The sequence below is a fragment of the Scyliorhinus torazame genome, chromosome 6 (assembly GCF_047496885.1).
Source record: "Scyliorhinus torazame isolate Kashiwa2021f chromosome 6, sScyTor2.1, whole genome shotgun sequence".
NCBI lineage: Eukaryota > Metazoa > Chordata > Chondrichthyes > Carcharhiniformes > Scyliorhinidae > Scyliorhinus > Scyliorhinus torazame.
The window spans coordinates 4,810,760-4,830,872 of NC_092712.1; the positions used below are offsets into that span (position 1 = coordinate 4,810,760).

Genomic DNA, 20,113 nt, shown 5'->3' on the forward strand with positions numbered 1-20,113 from the left:
GTGTGCTTGTGTGCCTGGATGTTTGTGTGTGCTTGTGTGCCTGGATGTTTGTGTGTGCTTGTGTGCCTGGATGTTTGTGTGTGATTGTGTGCCTGGATGTTTGTGTGTGCTTGTGTGCCTGGATGTTTGTGTGTGATTGTGTGCCTGGATGTTTGTGTGTGATTGTGTGCCTGGATGTTTGTGTGTGCTTGTGTGCCTGGATGTTTGTGTGTGATTGTGTGCCTGTATGTTTGTGTGTGATTGTGTGCCTGGATGTTTGTGTGCGCTTGTGTGCCTGGATGTTTGTGTGTGCTTGTGTGCCTGGATGTTTGTGTGTGATTGTGTGCCTGTATGTTTGTGTGTGATTGTGTGCCTGTATGTTTGTGTGTGATTGTGTGCCTGTATGTTTGTGTGTGATTGTGTGCCTGTATGTTTGTGTGTGATTGTGTGCCTGGATGTTTGTGTGCGCTTGTGTGCCTGGATGTTTGTGTGTGCTTGTGTGCCTGGATGTTTGTGTGTGATTGTGTGCCTGTATGTTTGTGTGTGATTGTGTGCCTGTATGTTTGTGTGTGATTGTGTGCCTGTATGTTTGTGTGTGATTGTGTGCCTGGATGTTTGGCATTTGTTGGCGTGACTGTGCCGACTGCCGGTTTTATTGCATCTTCCTAATTTCTTACACCCTTACAGAGCAGTGTTGGATATTTCTCCGTCCTTTTCTCACTCTTCTTTACTGTACCTTACAGTCCTGGTCAGAAAAGAAGTTTGATTATCGACAGTTTGCAGCTATCCCATCTTCTAAACCAGTTTACGATATCCAGGTACAGGCTGCATGCTGTCTCCCCGCCAGTGCCATTGTTCTTCCAGCCAGCTGCCTCTTAGTTGTTGCATTGTCCGGTGTGCTGTGTTATATGGAAGGGGCATTACGTCTATCAGCATGCCGCTAAGGGGGAGCATGGGGTCAGGGCCTTGCTATTCACTACTGCTTTGTGGAGGGACCTCCTTACCTGTGAGTTGAATTGGCATGTGCTTTTTGGTGTTGTGTTTCTTGAGGCACTTGTTGAGCAGATACTAAGGGCTTGGATGCTGAAAAGGCTGGGAGACTTGTCTGTCGAAGATGACACCGAGGTGGCATTGGGCCTTGCCTGATTCCGTTCTTATTTATCTTGTTGGAAGCAGAGAGTTAGCTGCAATGGATCTCTCTGGTACCCCCCAAGAATCTGGCGTTCGTTCCAGTACGTTTCTCATCTGTATGCTCAATGACATACAGTAAATATGGTACAGAGAATACCATTCAGCCCATCCAATCTGTGCCAGCTCTGTATAAAGTCAGTTCTGTTCACCCATACTGTCCCCGTAGCCCTGCAGGATTATTTCCCTCAAAAGCCTACCAATTGCCATTAGAAACTCTTCTTCCTCTTTGTCTACCTTATCTTCCCTGGAACCATTCTGGTGAATCCCCCTCCGCACCCTCTGGAGGACCCTCACATCCTGGGGACCAGAGCTGGATACAATACTCGAGTTGTAACCTAACCAGAGCTTTATAGATGTTCAGTACAATTTTCTACCTTTTCACACAGTATTTTCGGATGCAATATTACAAAACAGACTTCTGAATTAGGGGCAGAAATAGGCCACTCTGCCCCTCCAGCTAGAATCAGAGAATCTGTGGCATGGAGACGGGCCTTTCGGTACAAACTGTTCCACCCCAACCAAAAAGCCCATCTCAGCTAACCCCATTTTCCTGTATTTGCCCCGTATCCCTCTAAACCTTTCCTATCCATGTACCTGTCCAAATGCCTTTTAAATATTGTCACTGTCTCTGTCTCAACCACTTCCTCCGGCAGCTCATTCCACAAACGTCCCACCCTCTGTGTAAAAAAAGTTGCTCTTCAGATTCCCATTAATTCTTTCCCCTCTTATCTTAAACCTGTGCCCTCTAGTTCTCGATTCCCCAACCCTGGGAAAAGGACTGAGTGCATTCACCCTATCCACGCCTCTCCTGATCCTATTCACCTCTATAAATCACCCCTCAGTCTCCTACGCTCCAAAGAAAAGTCCCAGCCTGTCCAATCTCTCCCTGTAACTCAGTCCCTCGAGTCCAGGCAACATCCCTGTAAATCCCTTCCGCACTCTCTCCAGTTTAATAACATCTTTCCCGTAGCAAGGAGACCAAAACTGACCACAATACTCCAGGTACGGCCTCACCCACATCCTGTACAACTGCAACATAACCTCCCAACTTCTGAACTCAAGGCCCTGACTGCTGAAGGCCAGCATGGACATTACATTACTGGACACAATCTACCTGTGACTCCACCTTCAGAGAACCGTACACCTGAACTCCAGGGTCCCTCTGTTCCACGAGACTCCCTCAGGTCCGACCATTCACCGTGAAAGTTCTACCTTGATTTGACTTTCCAAAATGCTGATCTGATTGTGACCTCACCCCCACATTCCCGCCGACCCCCGATAACCTTTCACCCCTCCTCGTTAATCAATAATCTATCCATTTCTGCCTTAACAATATTCAAAGATGCTGCTCCCACTGACCTAGTTGTAGAATCGTCGACAAGAGGAAACATCCTCTCCGCACCCACCCCGTCAAGACCCCTCAGGATTGATTGCAATTAATTGTACACGTATAGAAGAGACGCCGGGCTCGGAGTCCATTTGGCACTGGAAAGGTTTCGATCAAGTCGCTCTCACTCTTCTAAACTCCAGTGGATACAAACCCAACCTCCCCAACCTCTCCTCATCAGACAGCCCGCTCCTTAAATAAGAAGACGAATACAATACTCCAGATGTGGTCTCACCAACATCCTGTACAACTGAACCTTAACCTCCTAACTTCTGTATTGAATTCTCTTTGCAATAAATGATCACATTGTATTAACTTTCCTAATTACTTGCAGCATTTGCATATTAGCGTTCTGCGAGTCATGCACTAGGATGCCCAGGTCCCTCTGTACCTCACACCGCTGCAATCTCGCACCATTTAGCTAATGAGCTGCTTTTTTATTCTTCCTGCCAAAATGGACAATTTCATATTTGCCGACGATCCCATAAGACACAGGAGCAGAATTAGACCACTCGGCCCATCGAGTCTGCTCCGCCATTTAATCATGGCTGATATTTTTTCTCACCCCCATTCTCCTGCCTTCTCCCCATTACCCCTGACCCCCTTATTAATCAAGAGCCGATCTATCTCTGTCTTAAAGACACTCAGTGATTTGGCCTCCACAGCCTTCTGCGGCAAAGAGTTCCACAGATTCACCACCCTCTGGCTGAAGAAATTCCTCCTCATCTCCGTTTTAAAGGATCGTCCCTTTAGTCTGAGATTGTGTCCTCTGCTTCCAGTTAGTAGTCCCGACAACTACCAACTGTCCCAGTGAAAGATCATTCATCGAGTAATTGTCCCAATCAATGCGGCTGCAACAACACTTGACAACATGCAGGAAAACGCAGCCCCCTTGATTCAGACCCCATCTACAACATTCACTCCCCCACCACTGACACGCAGTGTGTACCAGATTACAATCCCTGATCACACCCAATAGCTTCTACATTACTGGACACTGACCTGAATATTTTATTTTGAACCAGAGAATTCCCACAGTAGAGAAGGAGGCCATTCGGCCCATTAAGTCTGCACCCACCCTCTGAAAGGACGCACTATCTAGACCCACAACCCCCACCCTATCTCCGTAACCACAGAGCCTCACTTACCCGTGAGGACACCAAGGGGAAATTTATCATGGCCATACCACTGCACATCTTTGGACTGAGAGAGGAACACGGAGCACCCGGGGAAAACCCACGCAGACACGGGGAGAACGTGGAGACTCGACACAAACAGTGACCAGAGGCCGGCATTGAACCCGAGATCCTGGCGCTGTGAGGCAGCAGTGCTAATCACTGTGTCACCGTGCTGCCCTGCGCTGTGAGGCAGCAGTGCTAATCACTGTGTCACCGTGCGGCCCTGCGCTGTGAGGCAGCAGTGCTAATCACTGTCACCGTGCGGCCCTGCGCTGTGAGGCAGCAGTGCTAATCACTGTGTCACCGTGCTGCCCTGTGCTGTGAGGCAGCAGTGCTAATCACTGTGTCACCGTGTGGCCCTGGCACTGTGAGGCAGCAGTGCTAATCACTGTGTCACCGTGCTGCCCTGCGCTGTGAGGCAGCAGTGCTAATCACTGTGTCACTGTGCGGTCCTGGCACTGTGAGGCAGCAGTGCTACTCACTGTGTCACTGTGCGGCCCTGCGCTGTGAAGCAGCAGTGCTAATCACTGTGTCACCGTGCGGCCCTGCGCTGTGAGGCAGCAGTGCTAATCACTGTCACCGTGCGGCCCAGCGCTGTGAGGCAGCAGTGCTAATCACTGTGTCACCGTGCGGCCCTGCGCTGTGAGACAGCAGTGCTAATCACTGTCACCGTGCGGCCCAGCGCTGTGAGGCAGCAGTGCTAATCACTGTGTCACCGTGCGGCCCTGCGCTGTGAGACAGCAGTGCTAATCACTGTGTCACCGTGCGGCCCTGCGCTGTGAGGCAGCAGTGCTAATAACTGTGTCACCGTGCGGCCCTGCGCTGTGAGGCATCAGGGCTAATCACTGTGTCACCGTGCGGCCCTGCGCTGTGAGGCAGCAGTGCTAATCACTGTGTCACCGTGCGGCCCTGCGCTGTGAGGCAGCAGTGCTAATCACTGTCACCGTGCGGCCCTGCGCTGTGAGGCAGCAGTGCTAATCACTGTGTCACCGTGCGGCCCTGCGCTGTGAGGCAGCAGTGCTAATAACTGTGTCACCGTGCGGCCCTGCGCTGTGAGGCAGCAGTGCTAATCACTGTGTCACCGTGCGGCCCTGCGCTGTGAGGCAGCAGTGCTAATCACTGTGTCACCATGTGGCCCTGCGCTGTGAGGCAGCAGTGCTAATCACTGTGTCACCGTGCGGCCCTGCGCTGCGAGGCAGCAGTGCTAATCACTGTGTCACCGTGCGGCCCTGGGATAGGGAATATTAAAGAAAATAGGGAGAGGGAATATTAAAGAAAATAGGGAGAGGGAATATGAATATTAAAGAAAATAGGGATAGGGAAATATTAAAGAAAATAGAGAGAGGGAATATTAAATAAAATAGGGATAGGGAATATTAAAGGAAATAGGGAGAGGGAGTATTAAAGAAAATAGGGAGAGGGAATATTAAAGAAAATAGGGAATATTAAAGAAAATAGGGAGAGGGTATATATAAGAAAATAGGGAGAGGGTATTGTAAAGAAAATAGGGAGAGGGAATTTGAAAGAAAATAGGGAGAGGGAATATTAAAGAAAATAGGGAGAGGGAATATTAAATAAAATAGGGATAGGGAATATTAAAGAAAATAGGGAGTGGGAATATTAAAGAAAATAGGGAGAGGGAATATTAAAGAAAATAGGGATAGGGGAATATTAAAGAAAATAGAGAGAGGGAATATTAAAGAAAATAGGGAGAGGGAATATTAAAGAAAATAGGGACAGGGTATTGTAAAGAAAATAGGGAGAGGGAATTTGAAAGAAAATAGGGAGAGGGTATTGTAAAGAAAATAGGGAGAGGGAATTTGAAAGAAAATAGGGAGAGGGTATTGTAAAGAAAATAGGGAGAGGGAATTTGAAAGAACATAGGGATAGGGAATATTAAAGAAAATAGGGAGTGGGAATGTTAAAGAAAATAGGGATAGGGAATATTAAAGAAAATAGGGAGAGGGTATAGTAAAGAAAATAGGCACAGGGAATATTAAAGAAAATAGGGAGAGGGAATATTAAAGAAAATAGGGAGAGGGAATATTAAAGAAAATAGGGATAGGGAATATTAAAGAAAATAGGGAGAGGGTATAGTAAAGAAAATAGGGATCGAGAATATTAAAGAAAATAGGGAGAGGGAATTTGAAAGAAAATAGGAACTATGAAAGAAAATAGGGAGAGGGAATATTAAAGAGGATAGGGGATATTAAAGAAAATAGAGAGAGAGAATATTAAAGAAACTTTATTACTAACACAGGATTAAAATATCTTTAATATCACACAGAAAATAGCTGACAATTACTCCTTAAACAACGCTGATCAATGCAGTGACATGATAACCCTTAACTGCTATCTTTATTCCCACTCAAACAACAAACCCACCTTAGCTCTCAGTCCACTTTGAAATACAGTTAGCACTCAGGAATACTCTCTGTACAGAGATGTTTTTAATGCTCCACTTTGAGAAAGAGATCTTCTGAGAATGCTGAAAGAAAGAGATTTGACTCGCTGTCAGAATAATGCGGCATCTCTGGCTGTATTTCCCAAGAAACCGTCTCAGCTCACCTTCCAGCCAAAACTAACTGAAGTGTTTGGAAAGAGATTGCTGCCTGTCTACAGACAGATATTCGTAAAATAAATTTAGAGTACCCAATTCATTTTTTCCAATTAAGGGACAATTTAGCGTGGCCAATCCACCCACCCTGCACATTTTGGGTTGTGGGGGCGAGACCCACGCAGACACGGGGAGAAGGTGCAAACTCCACACGGACAGTGTCCCAGAGCCGGGATCGAACCTGGAACCTCGGCGCCGTGAGGCAGCAGTGCTAACTACTGCACCACCGTGCCGCCCTGCAGCCAGATTTTTAATTGAACTGTAGTGGGAGCTGCTGCTTGACTCCTGTTCACATCCTGCGGGGTCTTCACGTCCTCCCCGTGTGTGCGTGGGTTTCCTCCGGGTGCTCCGGTTTCCTCCCACAATCCAAAGATGTGCAGGTTAGGTGGATTGGCTGTGATAAATTGCCCTGAGTGTCCAAAAAGGTTAGTTGGGGTTACTGGGTTATGGGATAGGGTGGAGGTGTGGGCTTAGGTAGGGTGCTCTTTCCAAGAGCCGGTGCAGACTCGATGGACCGAATGGCCTCGTTCTGCACTGGAAATGTTATGAATCTAAAACTAAACTGACCCCTCCACACCTGACTGCTTCAGCACCAGACCCCGCCCGTTAACCACAGCATATTCCTAATTGAACACAATGTCTCTAATTATCTACCCCACATGCAACCCTTTTAATATAAATAAAAGTCCATTAGGCGAAGCTTTTACGATGCTTTAATTGCACCTCTGGCTCCAAAATGCCCAGCTGTCTTGCAAAGCAGGATTTTTAAAAACAGCAGTCATACACACTAACCCAGCATTTTGCCCCTCACTGCGCGTATATAATACTGTATATCTGAAATTATTACCCCCATCACATCCACCTCCAGGATGCCCTGCTGCAACTCACCATGACCACTTTGACAGCACCTTCCAGTCCTGCAACCTCTCCTGACAAGAAGGAATGAAGACAGCAGATACCTGGGATCCCCGCCACCTGGAGGTTCCCCTCCAAGCCACTCACTATCCTGACTTGGAAAGATATCGCCGTTCCTTCACTGTCGCTGGCTCACGATGCTAGAACTCGCGGTCTCACAGCACTGTGGGTATACCTGCAGCTGAAGGACTGCAACGGTTCAACACAACCTTTTCAAGGTCAACTAATGCTGTTAATGTAATCATTTTATGGAGCTTGAGCTTCCTGCAGACTGGGAAAATCAGATAGCAAGAATGGTCTGGAAGATGCGCTGGCCAAGTGATTTTGTGACAGTTTATACAGGGGATCTGTGCTTCACTGGCTGAACACATCCCAAATTGTCCTTGCTGGTGAGCTGCCTTCTGGAACCCCTGCAGTCCATGCGCTGTAGGAACACCCACAGTGCTGTTATCTTTGAGTCAGCAGGACAGATAAGGTGGTTAAGCAGGCCAATGGGTTTCTTGACTTTATTAATCGAGGCATTGAATATAAGAGCAGGGAGGTTATGCTGGAGCTGGTGAGGCCCCAGCTGGAGTACCGTGTGCAGTTCTGGCCACCTCACTATAGGAAGGAGATTGCACTGGAGAGGGTGCAGAGGAGATTCACCAGGACGGTGCCTGGGCCGGAGTGTTCCGGCTATCGAGAGAGTCTGGTTAGGCTGGGGTTGTTTTCCTGGAGCAGAGAAGACTGAGGGGGGCCCTGATTGGGGTAAATAAAATTGTGAGGACCATAGACAGTGTGGACAGGAAGATACTTTCCCCCTCAGAGGAGGGGTCAATGACCAGGGGGAACAGATTTACAGTGAGGGGCAGGGGGATTAGAGGGGATGTGAGGAAACCCTTTTTCACCCTGGGGGGTGGTGGGAATCTGCCCGAAAAGGCGGTGGAGGCGGGAAGCCTCCCAATTTTAAAGAAGTATTTAGGGGAGCGCTGGAAACACCTCGGCAGACAAGGCTACAGACCAAGTGCTGGGGTTCGAGCAGACAGGTGCTAATGGTCAGCACAGTCGCGATGGGCCAAACCAGGGGCTGGTTTAGCGCAGGGCTAAATCGCTGGCTTTGAAAGCAGACCAAGGCAGGCCAGCAGCACGGTTCAATTCCCGTACCAGCCTCCCCGAACAGGCGCCGGAATGTGGCGACTAGGGGCTTTTCACAGTAACTTCATTTGAAGCCTACTTGTGACAATAAGCGATTTTCTTTTCATTTCATTTCAAAGGGCCTCTCTCCGTGCTGTAAACTTTATGGTTCTGTGACTCACGTTTGCGGCCACAGAAACGCCAGTCTATTCCCCTTACAATCGAATCCTCTATAACTATTGCACTGTCACACTTATCCCCCCTCCCCTCTGCAGCAGAACCAACCGCGGTGCCACAAGTTTGGCTGTTGCTGTTTTTCCGAGAGGCCATTCCCCTCAACAGTATCCAAAGCAGTAGCACAGTGGTTAGCACTGTGGCGTCACAGCGCCAGGGTCCAAGGTTCGATTCCCCGCTGGGTCACTGTCTGTGGGGAGTCGGCACGTTCTCCCCGTGTGTGCGTGGGTTTCCTCCGGGTGCTCCGGTTTCCTCCCACAGTCCAAAGACGTGCAGGTTAGGTGGATTGGCTGTGATAAATTGCCCTTAGTGACCAAAAAGGTTAGGAGGGGTTATTGGGTAACGGGGATAGGGTGGAAGTGAGGGCTTAAGTGGGTCGGTGCAGACCCGATGGGCCGAATGGCCTCCTTCTGCACTGTGTTCTATGTTCTGCAGGGGAATGGCCACAGGAGATCCCTGCACTACCTGCCTCGCTCTCTTGCTCTGTATAGTGGTCACCCATTCCCTTCCTGCCTGCAGAGTCTGAGCCTGTTGTGTGACCACCTCTCTACATTCTCCCCCTCGCGGATGCTCCACACTGTCCCCAGCCACCGAGTAGTCAATACTCACCCGACCTTGCCCACTACTTACCAATCAGCTCTCTCCCTTGTAGCCTCTACTGGCAACAGGACACGACCACACTATGAAGATTTTCAAAGTTAGAAACCAAGGGGGGAAAGCACCTCTTTCGGTTTTGCTCACAGTTTCCGATACCCACATCCACTCTGACTGTGCCTCACTTGGTGCGGAAAGCTCACTCTCTTTGTTATATACTCTGTGGTTACTGTTCGGGGGCCTGTACACCACATGCACAAGTGACTGCTTGCTTTTATAATTTCTCATCTCAACCCGAATCGCTTCAGCACCTCAATTTGCAGAGATTGGGTCATCCTTCTCGATTGTGCTACCATCAACAGTTAACAGAGCTACCCCGCCACCTTTTCCGAGCTGCCTGTCCTTCCTGAATGACATGTACACTTCATTATTCACATACCAAACTATGTCATCCCGCATGGCAGGGTGAGCTGTGAGGGGGATACAGAGATCCCTCAGCGGGATTCGGACAGGCTGAGTGAGTGGGTACATGCACGGCAGATGCAGTATAATGTGGATAAATGTGAGGTTATCCACTTCAGTAGCAAAAATAGGCAGGCAGATTATTATTTGAATGGGTGTAAATTGAGAGAGGCGGATACTCAGCGAGAGCTTGGTGTCCTCGTGCATCAGTCGCTGAAAGTCAGCGCGCAGGTACAGCGGCAGTAAAGAAGGCAAATGGTATGTTGGCCTTCATAGCGAGAGATTTGAGTATCGGAATAGAGATGTTTCACTGCAATTGTACAGGGCCTTGGTGAGGTCACACCTGGAGTATTGTGGGCAGTTTTGGTGCCCTTATCTGAGGAAGGATGTTCTTGCTGTGGAGGGAGTGCAGCGAAGGTTTACCAGACTGATTCCAGGCTGAAAGTTAAAAGACAGGACCTCGAGGGTTGTAATCTCGGGATTACTCCCTGTGCCACGTGCCAGTGAGGCTAGAAATAGGAAGATAGAGCAGATAAACATGTGGCTAAACAGCTGGTGTAGGAGGGAGGGTTTCCATTATCTGGACCACTGGGAGCTCTTCCGGGGCAGATGTGACCTGTATAAGAAGGACGGGTTGCATCTAAACCGGAGAGGCATAAATATCCTGGCCGCGAGGTTTGCTAGTGTCACATGGGAGGGTTTAAACTAGTATGGCAGGGGGTGGGCACGGGAGCAATAGGTCAGAAGGTGAGAGCATTGAGGGAGAACTAGGGAATAGGGACAGTGTGGCTCTGAGGCAGAGCAGACAGGGAGAAGTTGCTGAACACAGCGGGTCTGGTGGCCTGAAGTGCATATGTTTTAATGCAAGGAGCATTACGGGTAAGGCAGATGAACTTAGAGCTTGGATTAGTACTTGGAACTATGATGTTGTGGCCATTACAGAGACCTGGTTGAGGGAAGGGCAGGATTGGCAGCTAAACGTTCCAGGATTTAGATGTTTCAGGCGGGATAGAGGGGGATGTAAAAGGGGAGGTGGAGTTGCGCTACTTGTTCGGGAGAATATCACAGCTGTATTGCGAGAGGACACCTCAGAGGGCAGTGAGGCTATATGGGTAGAGATCAGGAATAAGAAGGGTGCAGTCACAATGTTGGGGGTATACTACAGGCCTCCCAACAGCCAGCGGGAGATAGAGGAGCAGATAGGTAGACAGATTTTGGAAAAGAGTAAAAACAACAGGGTTGTGGTGGTGGGAGACTTCAACTTCCCCAATATTGATTGGGATTCACTTAGTGCCAGGGGCTTAGACGGGGCGGAGTTTGTAAGGAGCATCCAGGAGGGCTTCTTAAAACAATATGTAGACAGTCCAACTAGGGAAGGAGCGTTACTGGACCTGGTATTGGGGAATGAGCCCGGCTAGGTGGTAGATGTTTCAGTAGGGGAGCATTTCGGTAACAGTGACCACAATTCAGTAAGTTTTAAAGTACTGGTGGACAAGGATAAGAGTGGTCCGAGGATGAATGTGCTAAATTGGGGGAAGGCTAATTATAACAATATTAGGCGGGAACTGAAGAACATAGATTGGGGGCGGATGTTTGAGGGCAAATCAACATCTGACATGTGGGAGGCTTTCAAGTGGCAGTTGACAGGAATACAGGACCGGCATGTTCCTGTGAGGAAGAAAGATAAATATGGCAATTTTCGGGAACCTTGGATGACGATTGATATTGTAGGCCTCGTCAAAAAGAAAAAGGAGGCATTTTTCAGGGCTAAAAGGCTGGGAACAGACGAAGCCTGCGTGGAATATAAGGAAAGTAGGAAGGAACTTAAGCAAGGAGTCAGGAGGGCTAGAAGGGGTCACGAAAAGTCATTGGCAAATAGGGTTAAGGAAAATCCCAAGGCTTTTTACACGTACATAAAAAGCAAGAGGGTAGCCAGGGAAAGGGTTGGCCCACTGAAGGATAGGCAAGGGAATCTATGTGTGGAGCCAGAGGAAATGGGCGAGGTACTAAATGAATACTTTGCATAAGTATTCACCAAAGAGAAGGAATTGGTAGATGTTGAGTCTGGAGAAGGGGGTGTAGATAGCCTGGGTCACATTGTGATCCAAAAAGACGAGGTGTTGGGTGTCTTAAAAAAAAAATAGAACCGGGTCCTTAGGGGGGAGGGGGAGCAGCCCCAAGTCGTGGTCCACATTGGCACCAACGACATAGGTAGGAAAGGGGACAAGGATGTCAGGCAGGCTTTCAGGGAGCTAGGATGGAAGCTCAGAACTAGAACAAACAGAGTTGTTATCTCTGGGTTGTTGCCCGTGCCACGTGATAGTGAGATGAGGAATAGGGAGAGAGAGCATTTAAACACGTGGCTACAGGGATGGTGCAGGCGGGAGGGTTTCAGATTTTTGGATAACTGGGGCTCTTTCTGGGGAAGGTGGGACCTCTACAGACAGGATGGTCTACATCTGAACCTGAGGGGCACAAATATCCTGGGGGGGAGATTTGTTAGTGCTCTTTGGGGGGGTTTAAACTAATGCAGCAGGGGCATGGGAACCTGGATTGTAGTTTTAGGGTAAGGGAGAATGAGAGTATAGAGGTCAGGAGCACAGATTTGACGTCGCAGGAGGGGGCCAGCGTTCAGGTAGGTGGTTTGAAGTGTGTCTACTTCAATGCCAGGAGTATACGAAACAAGGTAGGGGAACTGGCAGCGTGGGTTGGTACCTGGGACTTCGATGTTGTGGCCATTTCGGAGACATGGATAGAGCAGGGACAGGAATGGATGTTGCAGGTTCCGGGGTTTAGGTGTTTTAGTAAGCTCAGAGAAGGAGGCAAAAGAGGGGGAGGTGTGGCGCTGCTAGTCAAGAGCAGTATTACGGTGGCGGAGAGGATGCTAGATGGGGACTCTTCTTCCGAGGTAGTATTGGCTGAAGTTAGAAACAGGAAAGGAGAGGTCACCCTGTTGGGAGTTTTTTATAGGCCTCCTAATAGTTCTAGGGATGTAGAGGAAAGGATGGCGAAGATGATTCTGGATATGAGCGAAAGTAACAGGGTAGTTATTATGGGAGACTTTAACTTTCCAAATATTGACTGGAAAATATATAGTTCGAGTACAATAGATGGGTCGTTTTTTGTACAGTGTGTGCAGGAGGGTTTCCTGAAACAATATGTTGACAGGCCAACAAGAGGCGAGGCCACGTTGGATTTGGTTTTGGGTAATGAACCAGGCCAGGTGTTGGATTTGGAGGTAGGAGAGCACTTTGGGGACAGTGACCACAATTCGGTGACGTTTACGTTAATGATGGAAAGGGATAAGTATACACCGCAGGGCAAGAGTTATAGCTGGGGGAAGGGCAATTATGATGCCATTAGACGTGACTTGGGGGGGATAAGGTGGAGAAGTAGGCTGCAAGTGTTGGGCACACTGGATAAGTGGGGCTTGTTCAAGGATCAGCTATTGCGTGTTCTTGATAAGTATGTACCGGTCAGACAGGGAGGAAGGCGTCGAGCGAGGGAACCGTGGTTTACCAAGGAAGTGGAATCTCTTGTTAAGAGGAAGAAGAAGGCCTATGTGAAGATGAAGTGTGAAGTTTCGGTTGGGGCGATGGATAGTTACAAGGTAGCGAGGAAGGATCTAAAGAGAGAGCTAAGACGAGCAAGGAGGGGACATGAGAAGTATTTGGCAGGAAGGATCAAGGAAAACCCAAAAGCTTTCTATAGGTATGTCAGGAATAAGCGAATGACTAGGGAAAGAGTAGGACCAGTCAAGGACAGGGATGGGAAATTGTGTGTGGAGTCTGAAGAGATAGGCGAGATACTAAATGAATATTTTTCGTCAGTATTCACTCAGGAAAAAGATAATGTTGTGGAGGAGAATGCTGAGCCCCAGGCTAATAGAATAGATGGCATTGAGGTACGTAGGGAAGAGGTGTTGGCAATTCTGGACAGGCTGAAAATAGATAAGTCCCCGGGACCTGATGGGATTTATCCTAGGATTCTATGGGAGGCCAGGGAAGAGATTGCTGGACCTTTGGCTTTGATTTTTATGTCATCATTGGCTACAGGAATAGTGCCAGAGGACTGGAGGACAGCAAATGTGGTCCCTTTGTTCAAAAAGGGGAGCAGAGACAACCCCGGCAACTATAGACCGGTGAGCCTCACGTCTGTAGTGGGTAAAGTCTTGGAGGGGATTATAAGGGACAAGATTTATAATCATCTAGATAGGAATAATATGATCAGGGATAGTCAGCATGGCTTTGTGAAGGGTAGGTCATGCCTCACAAACCTTATTGAGTTCTTTGAGAAGGTGACTGAACAGGTAGACGAGGGTAGAGCAGTTGATGTGGTGTATATGGATTTCAGCAAAGCGTTTGATAAGGTTCCCCACGGTAGGCTATTGCAAAAAATACGGAGGCTGGGGATTGAGGGTGATTTAGAGATGTGGATCAGAAATTGGCTAGCTGAAAGAAGACAGAGGGTGGTGGTTGATGGGAAATGTTCAGAATGGAGTACAGTCACAAGTGGAGTACCACAAGGATCTGTTCTGGGGCCGTTGCTGTTTGTCATTTTTATCAATGACCTAGAGGAAGGCGCAGAAGGGTGGGTGAGTAAATTTGCAGACGATACTAAAGTCGGTGGTGTTGTCGATAGTGTGGAAGGATGTAGCAGGTTACAGAGGGATATAGATAAGCTGCAGAGCTGGGCTGAGAGGTGGCAAATGGAGTTTAATGTAGAGAAGTGTGAGGTGATTCACTTTGGAAGGAATAACAGGAATGCGGAATATTTGGCTAATGGTAAAGTTCTTGAAAGTGTGGCTGAGCAGAGGGATCTAGGTGTCCATGTACATAGATCCCTGAAAGTTGCCACCCAGGTTGATAGGGTTGTGAAGAAGGCCTATGGAGTGTTGGCCTTTATTGGTAGAGGGATTGAGTTCCGGAGTCGGGAGGTCATGTTGCAGCTGTACAGAACTCTGGTCCGGCCGCATTTGGAGTATTGCGTACAGTTCTGGTCACCGCATTATATGAAGGACGTGGAGGCTTTGGAGCGGGTGCAGAGGAGATTTACCAGGATGTTGCCTGGTATGGAGGGAAAATCTTATGAGGAAAGGCTGATGGACTTGAGGTTGTTTTCGTTGGAGAGAAGAAGGTTAAGAGGAGACTTAATAGAGGCATACAAAATGATCAGGGGGTTGGATAGGGTGGACAGTGAGAGCCTTCTCCCGCGGATGGATATGGCTGGCACGAGGGGACATAACTTTAAACTGAGGGGTAATAGATATAGGACAGAGGTCAGAGGTAGGTTCTTTACGCAAAGAGTAGTGAGGCCGTGGAATGCCCTACCTGCTACAGTAGTGAACTCGCCAACATTGAGGGCATTTAAAAGTTTATTGGATAAACATATGGATGATAATGGCATAGTGTAGGTTAGATGGCTTTTGTTTCGGTGCAACATCGTGGGCCGAAGGGCCTGTACTGCGCTGTATTGTTCTATGTTCTATGTTCTAACCTTAGTTAGGCCACACTTGGAGTATAGTGTTCAATTCTGGTCGCCACACTACCAGAAGGATGTGGAGGCTTTAGAGAGGGTGCAGAAGAGATTTACCAGAATGTTGCCTGGTATGGAGGGCATTAGCTATGAGGAGCGATTGAATAAACTCGGTTTGTTCTCACTGGAACGAAGGAGGTTGAGGGGAGACCTGATAGAGGTATATAAAATTATGAGGGGCATAGACAGAGTGGATAGTCAGAGGCTTTTCCCCAGGGTAGAGGGGTCAATTACTAGGGGGCATAGGTTTAAGGTGAGAGGGGCAAGGTTTAGAGTAGATGTACGAGGCAAGTTTTTTACGCAGAGGGTAGTGGGTGCCTGGAACCCGCTACCGGAGGTGGTAGTGGAAGCAGGGACGATAGGGACATTTAAGGGGCATCTTGACAAATATATGAATAGGATGGGAATAGAAGGATACGGACCCAGGAAGTGTAGAAGATTGTAGTTTAGTCGGAAAGTATGGTCGGCACGGGCTTGGAGGGCCGAAGGGCCTGTTCCTGTGCTGTACATTTCTTTGTTCTTTGACTGTGAAAGAAGGAGATGGTGGCACAGTGGTTAGCACAGTGGTCAGCAGCTCCAGGGTCCCAGGTTCGATTCCCCGCTGGGTCACTCTCTGTGCGGAGTCTGCACGTTCTCCCCGTGTCCGGGTGGGTTTCCTCTGGGTGCTCCGGTTTCCTCCCACAGTCCAAAGATGTGCAGGTTAGGTGGATTGGCCGTGCTAAATTGCCCCTCAGTGTCCGATCGGTTAGGGTGGGGTTACTGGGTTATGGGGCTAGAGTGGAGGCATGGGCTTAAGTAGGCTGCTCTTTCCAAGGGCCGGTGCAGACTATTGGACTGAATGGCCTCCTTCTGCACTGCAAATTCTATGAATAGAGATGTTGGGACTCTTGTTTTACCTTTTAATAAGAGTTAATTGTCCAGTTGATTGGAGGTGTCTCCAATACAACTTTATTGCTAATTTCACTTTAATACACTCGCATAAGAACTGAGTCAAACCTTAGAAACAAAATATTAAACAATAGAGAAACGAGTCAAATGCAGAATCATGGCAGAAAAAGCATTGAACATAAGCCTAAGAAATCACTTTTAAACAAATGGATAGATGATTTAAGAATTCCGGAAGTCAGAAATACAGGAACAAGACCTCGACCACGAGGTCCTACTTTTAAGGGAATCCTTATCTCTGGTCTAATCCCTCATTTACTCTCATTGGTTTCTAATTCTCCCTGTTACTTAGAGGGTGATTTATTAATCACACATTGGCCATTACTGAAGACTGGTGTTCATCAAAGTTGCTCAGTGTCTACATGCGCAGTCTCGTGAAAATAGATTTCTTAATCCACTGCTGGCCGCAGACCTTTCTGTAACTAATTAGTTGATCCATTCTTACTGCTGAATACACTGAAATACAATAGTCAATTCATTATATGAAACATTCACTGAAACAATATCTACATTTCAAGAGTTAAGACACTGGAGTTCACTAGTTGAGTCATTATCTAAAACAACAACTGCATTTTCACAGTCAAGACACTGTTAATAATTTCACTCTTTAGCTATGCATTCAATGACCACCTAAAACCATGAATAAATCAATAATCTGTCAAGAGACTAAGTTGGTTAGGATTATATTCATTGGAGTTTAGGAGAGTGAGAGAGGATCTCACAGAAACTTACAAAATTCTAACAGGATTGGACAGGGTAGATTCAGAAAGAATGTCCCCGATGGTGGGGAGTCCAGAACTAGGGGTCATAGTTTGAGGATAAGGGGGAAAACTTTTAGGACTGAGGTGAGGAGAAATTTCTTCACCCAGAGAGCGGTGAACCTGTGGAATTCACTCCCACAGAAAGTAGTTGAGGTGAAAACGCTGTGTAATTTCAAGAAGGAATTAGATACAGCTCTTGGGGCTAAAGGGATTGAGGGATATGGGGGGAAGGCAGGATCAGGGTATTGAACTTGATGATCAGCCATGATCATAATGAATGGAGGAGCAAGGCTCGAAGGGCCGAATGGCCTCCTCCTGCTCCTATTTTCTATTTGTATTCCTATGTCAGAGGGTCAGTACTGAGGGAGTGCTGCACTGTCAGAGGGTCAGTACTGAGGGAGTGCTGCACTGTCAGAGGGTCAGTACAGAGGGAGTGCCGCACTGTCAGAGGGTCAGTACTGAGGTAGTGCCGCACTGTCAGAGGGTCAGTACTGAGGGAGTGCCGCACTGTCAGAGGGTCAGTACTGAGGGAGAGCTGCACTGTCAGAGGGTCAGTACTGAGGGAGTGTTGCACTGTCAGAGGGTCAGTACTGAGGGAGCGCTGCACTATCAGAGGGTCAGTACTGAGGGAGCGCCGCACTGTCAGAGGGTCAGTACTGAGGGAGTGCCGCACTGTCAGAGGGTCAGTACTGAGGGAGCGCCGCACTGTCAGAGGGTCAGTACTGAGGGAGTGCCGCACTGTCAGAGGGTCAGTACTGAGGGAGTGCCGCACTGTCAGAGGGTCAGTACTGAGGGAGCGCTGCACTGTCAGAGGGTCAGTACTGAGGGAGTGCCGCACTGTCAGAGGGTCAGTACTGAGGGAGTGCCGCATTGTCAGAGGGTCAGTACTGAGGGAGTGCTACACTGTCAGAGGATCAGTACTGAGGGAGTGCCGCACTGTCAGAGGGTCAGTACTGAGGGAGTGCCACACTGTCAGAGGGTCAGTACTGAGGGAGTGCTGCACTGTCAGAGGGTCAGTACTGAGAGAGCGCCGCACTGTCAGAGGGTCAGTACTGAGGGAGTGCTGCACTGTCAGAGGGTCAGTACTGAGGGAGTGCCACACTGTCAGAGGGTCAGTACTGAGGGAGTGCTGCACTGTCAGTGGGTCAGTACTGAGGGAGTGTTGCTCTGTCAGACGGTCAGTACTGAGGGAGTGCCGCACTGTCAGAGGGTCAGTACTGAGGGAGTGCTGCACTGTCAGAGGGTCAGTGCTGAGGGAGTGCTGCACTGTCAGAGGGTCAGTGCTGAGGGAGTGCTGCACTGTCAGAGGGTCAGTACTGAGGGAGCGCTGCACTGTCAGAGGGTCAGTACTGAGGGAGTGCCACACTGTCAGAAGGTCAGTACTGAGGGAGTGCTGCACTGTCTGAGGGTCAGTTTAGCAGAGTGTTTTAGATTTTACTGGGTGTTTTGAAACAAAGCAATGGTCCAGTGACCCAGAACCACCGTGTCCTCCCTGAAATCAGTCAACCAAAAAAGTGAGGAGCTGCCCCATCAATCTATTGGTTTAGGTGCGACCATTCTACCAAATCTGTTCCGCGAAAAACTGCGCAGAAACGTCTGGAACTGTGTTCAATGTATCGGATTGCCCTGACCTGCCAAGGGAAACCTGTGAGGCGAATAGTGAGGAAATAATTTGTTCCAAACAGGTGGGAGTCTCTGAGCCTGTGCTGAATGTTCTCGAGTGAACAATGGCTGTGCCTCACATTGTCTGCAGCTGGATGCAGTGGTGTGTGTGTGTGAAGGGCAGTCTGTCCCGGCACTCTCTGTGTTTATCTGCTGCTGTGTCGAGGCCCGGGGACCGGACCGCGCTGCTGTCAACTAAATTAACTAAAGCTGTGCCTTTCGACTTTCAGTCTCCAGACCTGTTGGATGACCTGATGTACATGGACGATGGCAGCACTTCAGGTGAGTGTTCCTCCCTCTCCGAAGGTACTGTCAGGTTTGGTGTAGGGTGGCTGGGTACGCCTGTTGCCTGTGGCGGCCTGTTGCCTGTGGATTTGTATCCTCACAGTCAGTGTTTCTGCTCACTCTCATCATATGTCCCTCTGACACTTTGATCTTTTAATTCAGGAGAATCGCTGCTTTAAGGAGGTATGGATAGACTAGGGGTTTGGTAAACACCGGTGTGCACAATACTTGTGGTGAGATTGTGATTCAGCTGATGAGCCACGTGGAGTTTCACCTGGACACTAACTCCCAGCATGCACCCAATCCACAATTCAAAGAGTTGACGGGATAATGTTGACCCAAGAAATAGACAATAAATACTGGTCTACTGTGCAGCGTTCAACCCAAGTGGCAATCCGCATTCCTGCCAGGCATCGATCAACTCCAACAAGAAAGAATCTCCCCTTTCACATTCCCCTTCAGAATTCAATAGTGTTACTATCGCACAATCTCCCATTGTCAACATTCAGAGGCTTTGGCATTGACCAGAAACTGACCTCGACTGGCCACGGAAATACTCTGGCTGCCAGAACACAGAGGCTGGGAATCCTGTGGTGAGTAACTCACCTCCTGACCGCCCAAAGCCTGTCCACCATCTACAGGGCGCAAGTCAGGAGTGCGATGGGAGACTCTCCGCTCTCTCAGGCCTAACCCTGACTTTGTTATCTGCTGGTAAGTGCGGGCTGTTGTCGGTCTGACCTCTACCTCGTCGAGTCTGAATGGCAACTGTCAGATACTCTCTCCACCCCCGCCCCGGACAGCTCACTGCTACCTCCTCCCCAAATCCACACACAGGACTCCCCCCCCCCCCCCCCCCCCCCCCGAATAGGGCCAGTATGGCTCGGAGGCAGAGCAGACAGGGAGAAGTTGCTGAACACAGCGGGTCTGGTGGCCTGAAGTGCATATGTTTTAATGCAAGAAGTATTACGGGTAAGGGTAAGGGTACTTAGAGTTTGGATTAGTACTTGGAACTATGATGTTGTTGCCATTACAGAGACCTGGTTGAGGGAAGGACAGGACTGACAGCTAAACGTTCCAGGATTTAGATGTTTCAGGCGGGATAGAGGGGGATGTAAAAGGGGTGGCGGAGTTTCGCTACTGGTTAGGGAGAATATTGCAGCTGTACTGCGAGAGGACACCTCAGAGGGCAGTGAGGCTATATGGGTAGAGATCAGGAATAAGAAGGGTGCAGTCACAATGTTTACTGCAGGCCTCC

General features: G+C 48.7%; 1 protein-coding gene across 1 annotated transcript in view; it reads left to right on the forward strand.

Annotated features, from left to right (window-relative positions):
- Nucleotides 1-20,113, forward strand: part of LOC140425666 (protein scribble homolog) — a 50,597-nt gene that overhangs the window by 10,455 nt on the left and 20,029 nt on the right. The window contains exons 3-4 of the mRNA XM_072510162.1: nt 723-797; nt 18,804-18,855. Coding sequence (XP_072366263.1) covers nt 723-797; nt 18,804-18,855 — 127 coding nt within the window. The remainder of the gene's footprint in view (nt 1-722; nt 798-18,803; nt 18,856-20,113) is intronic.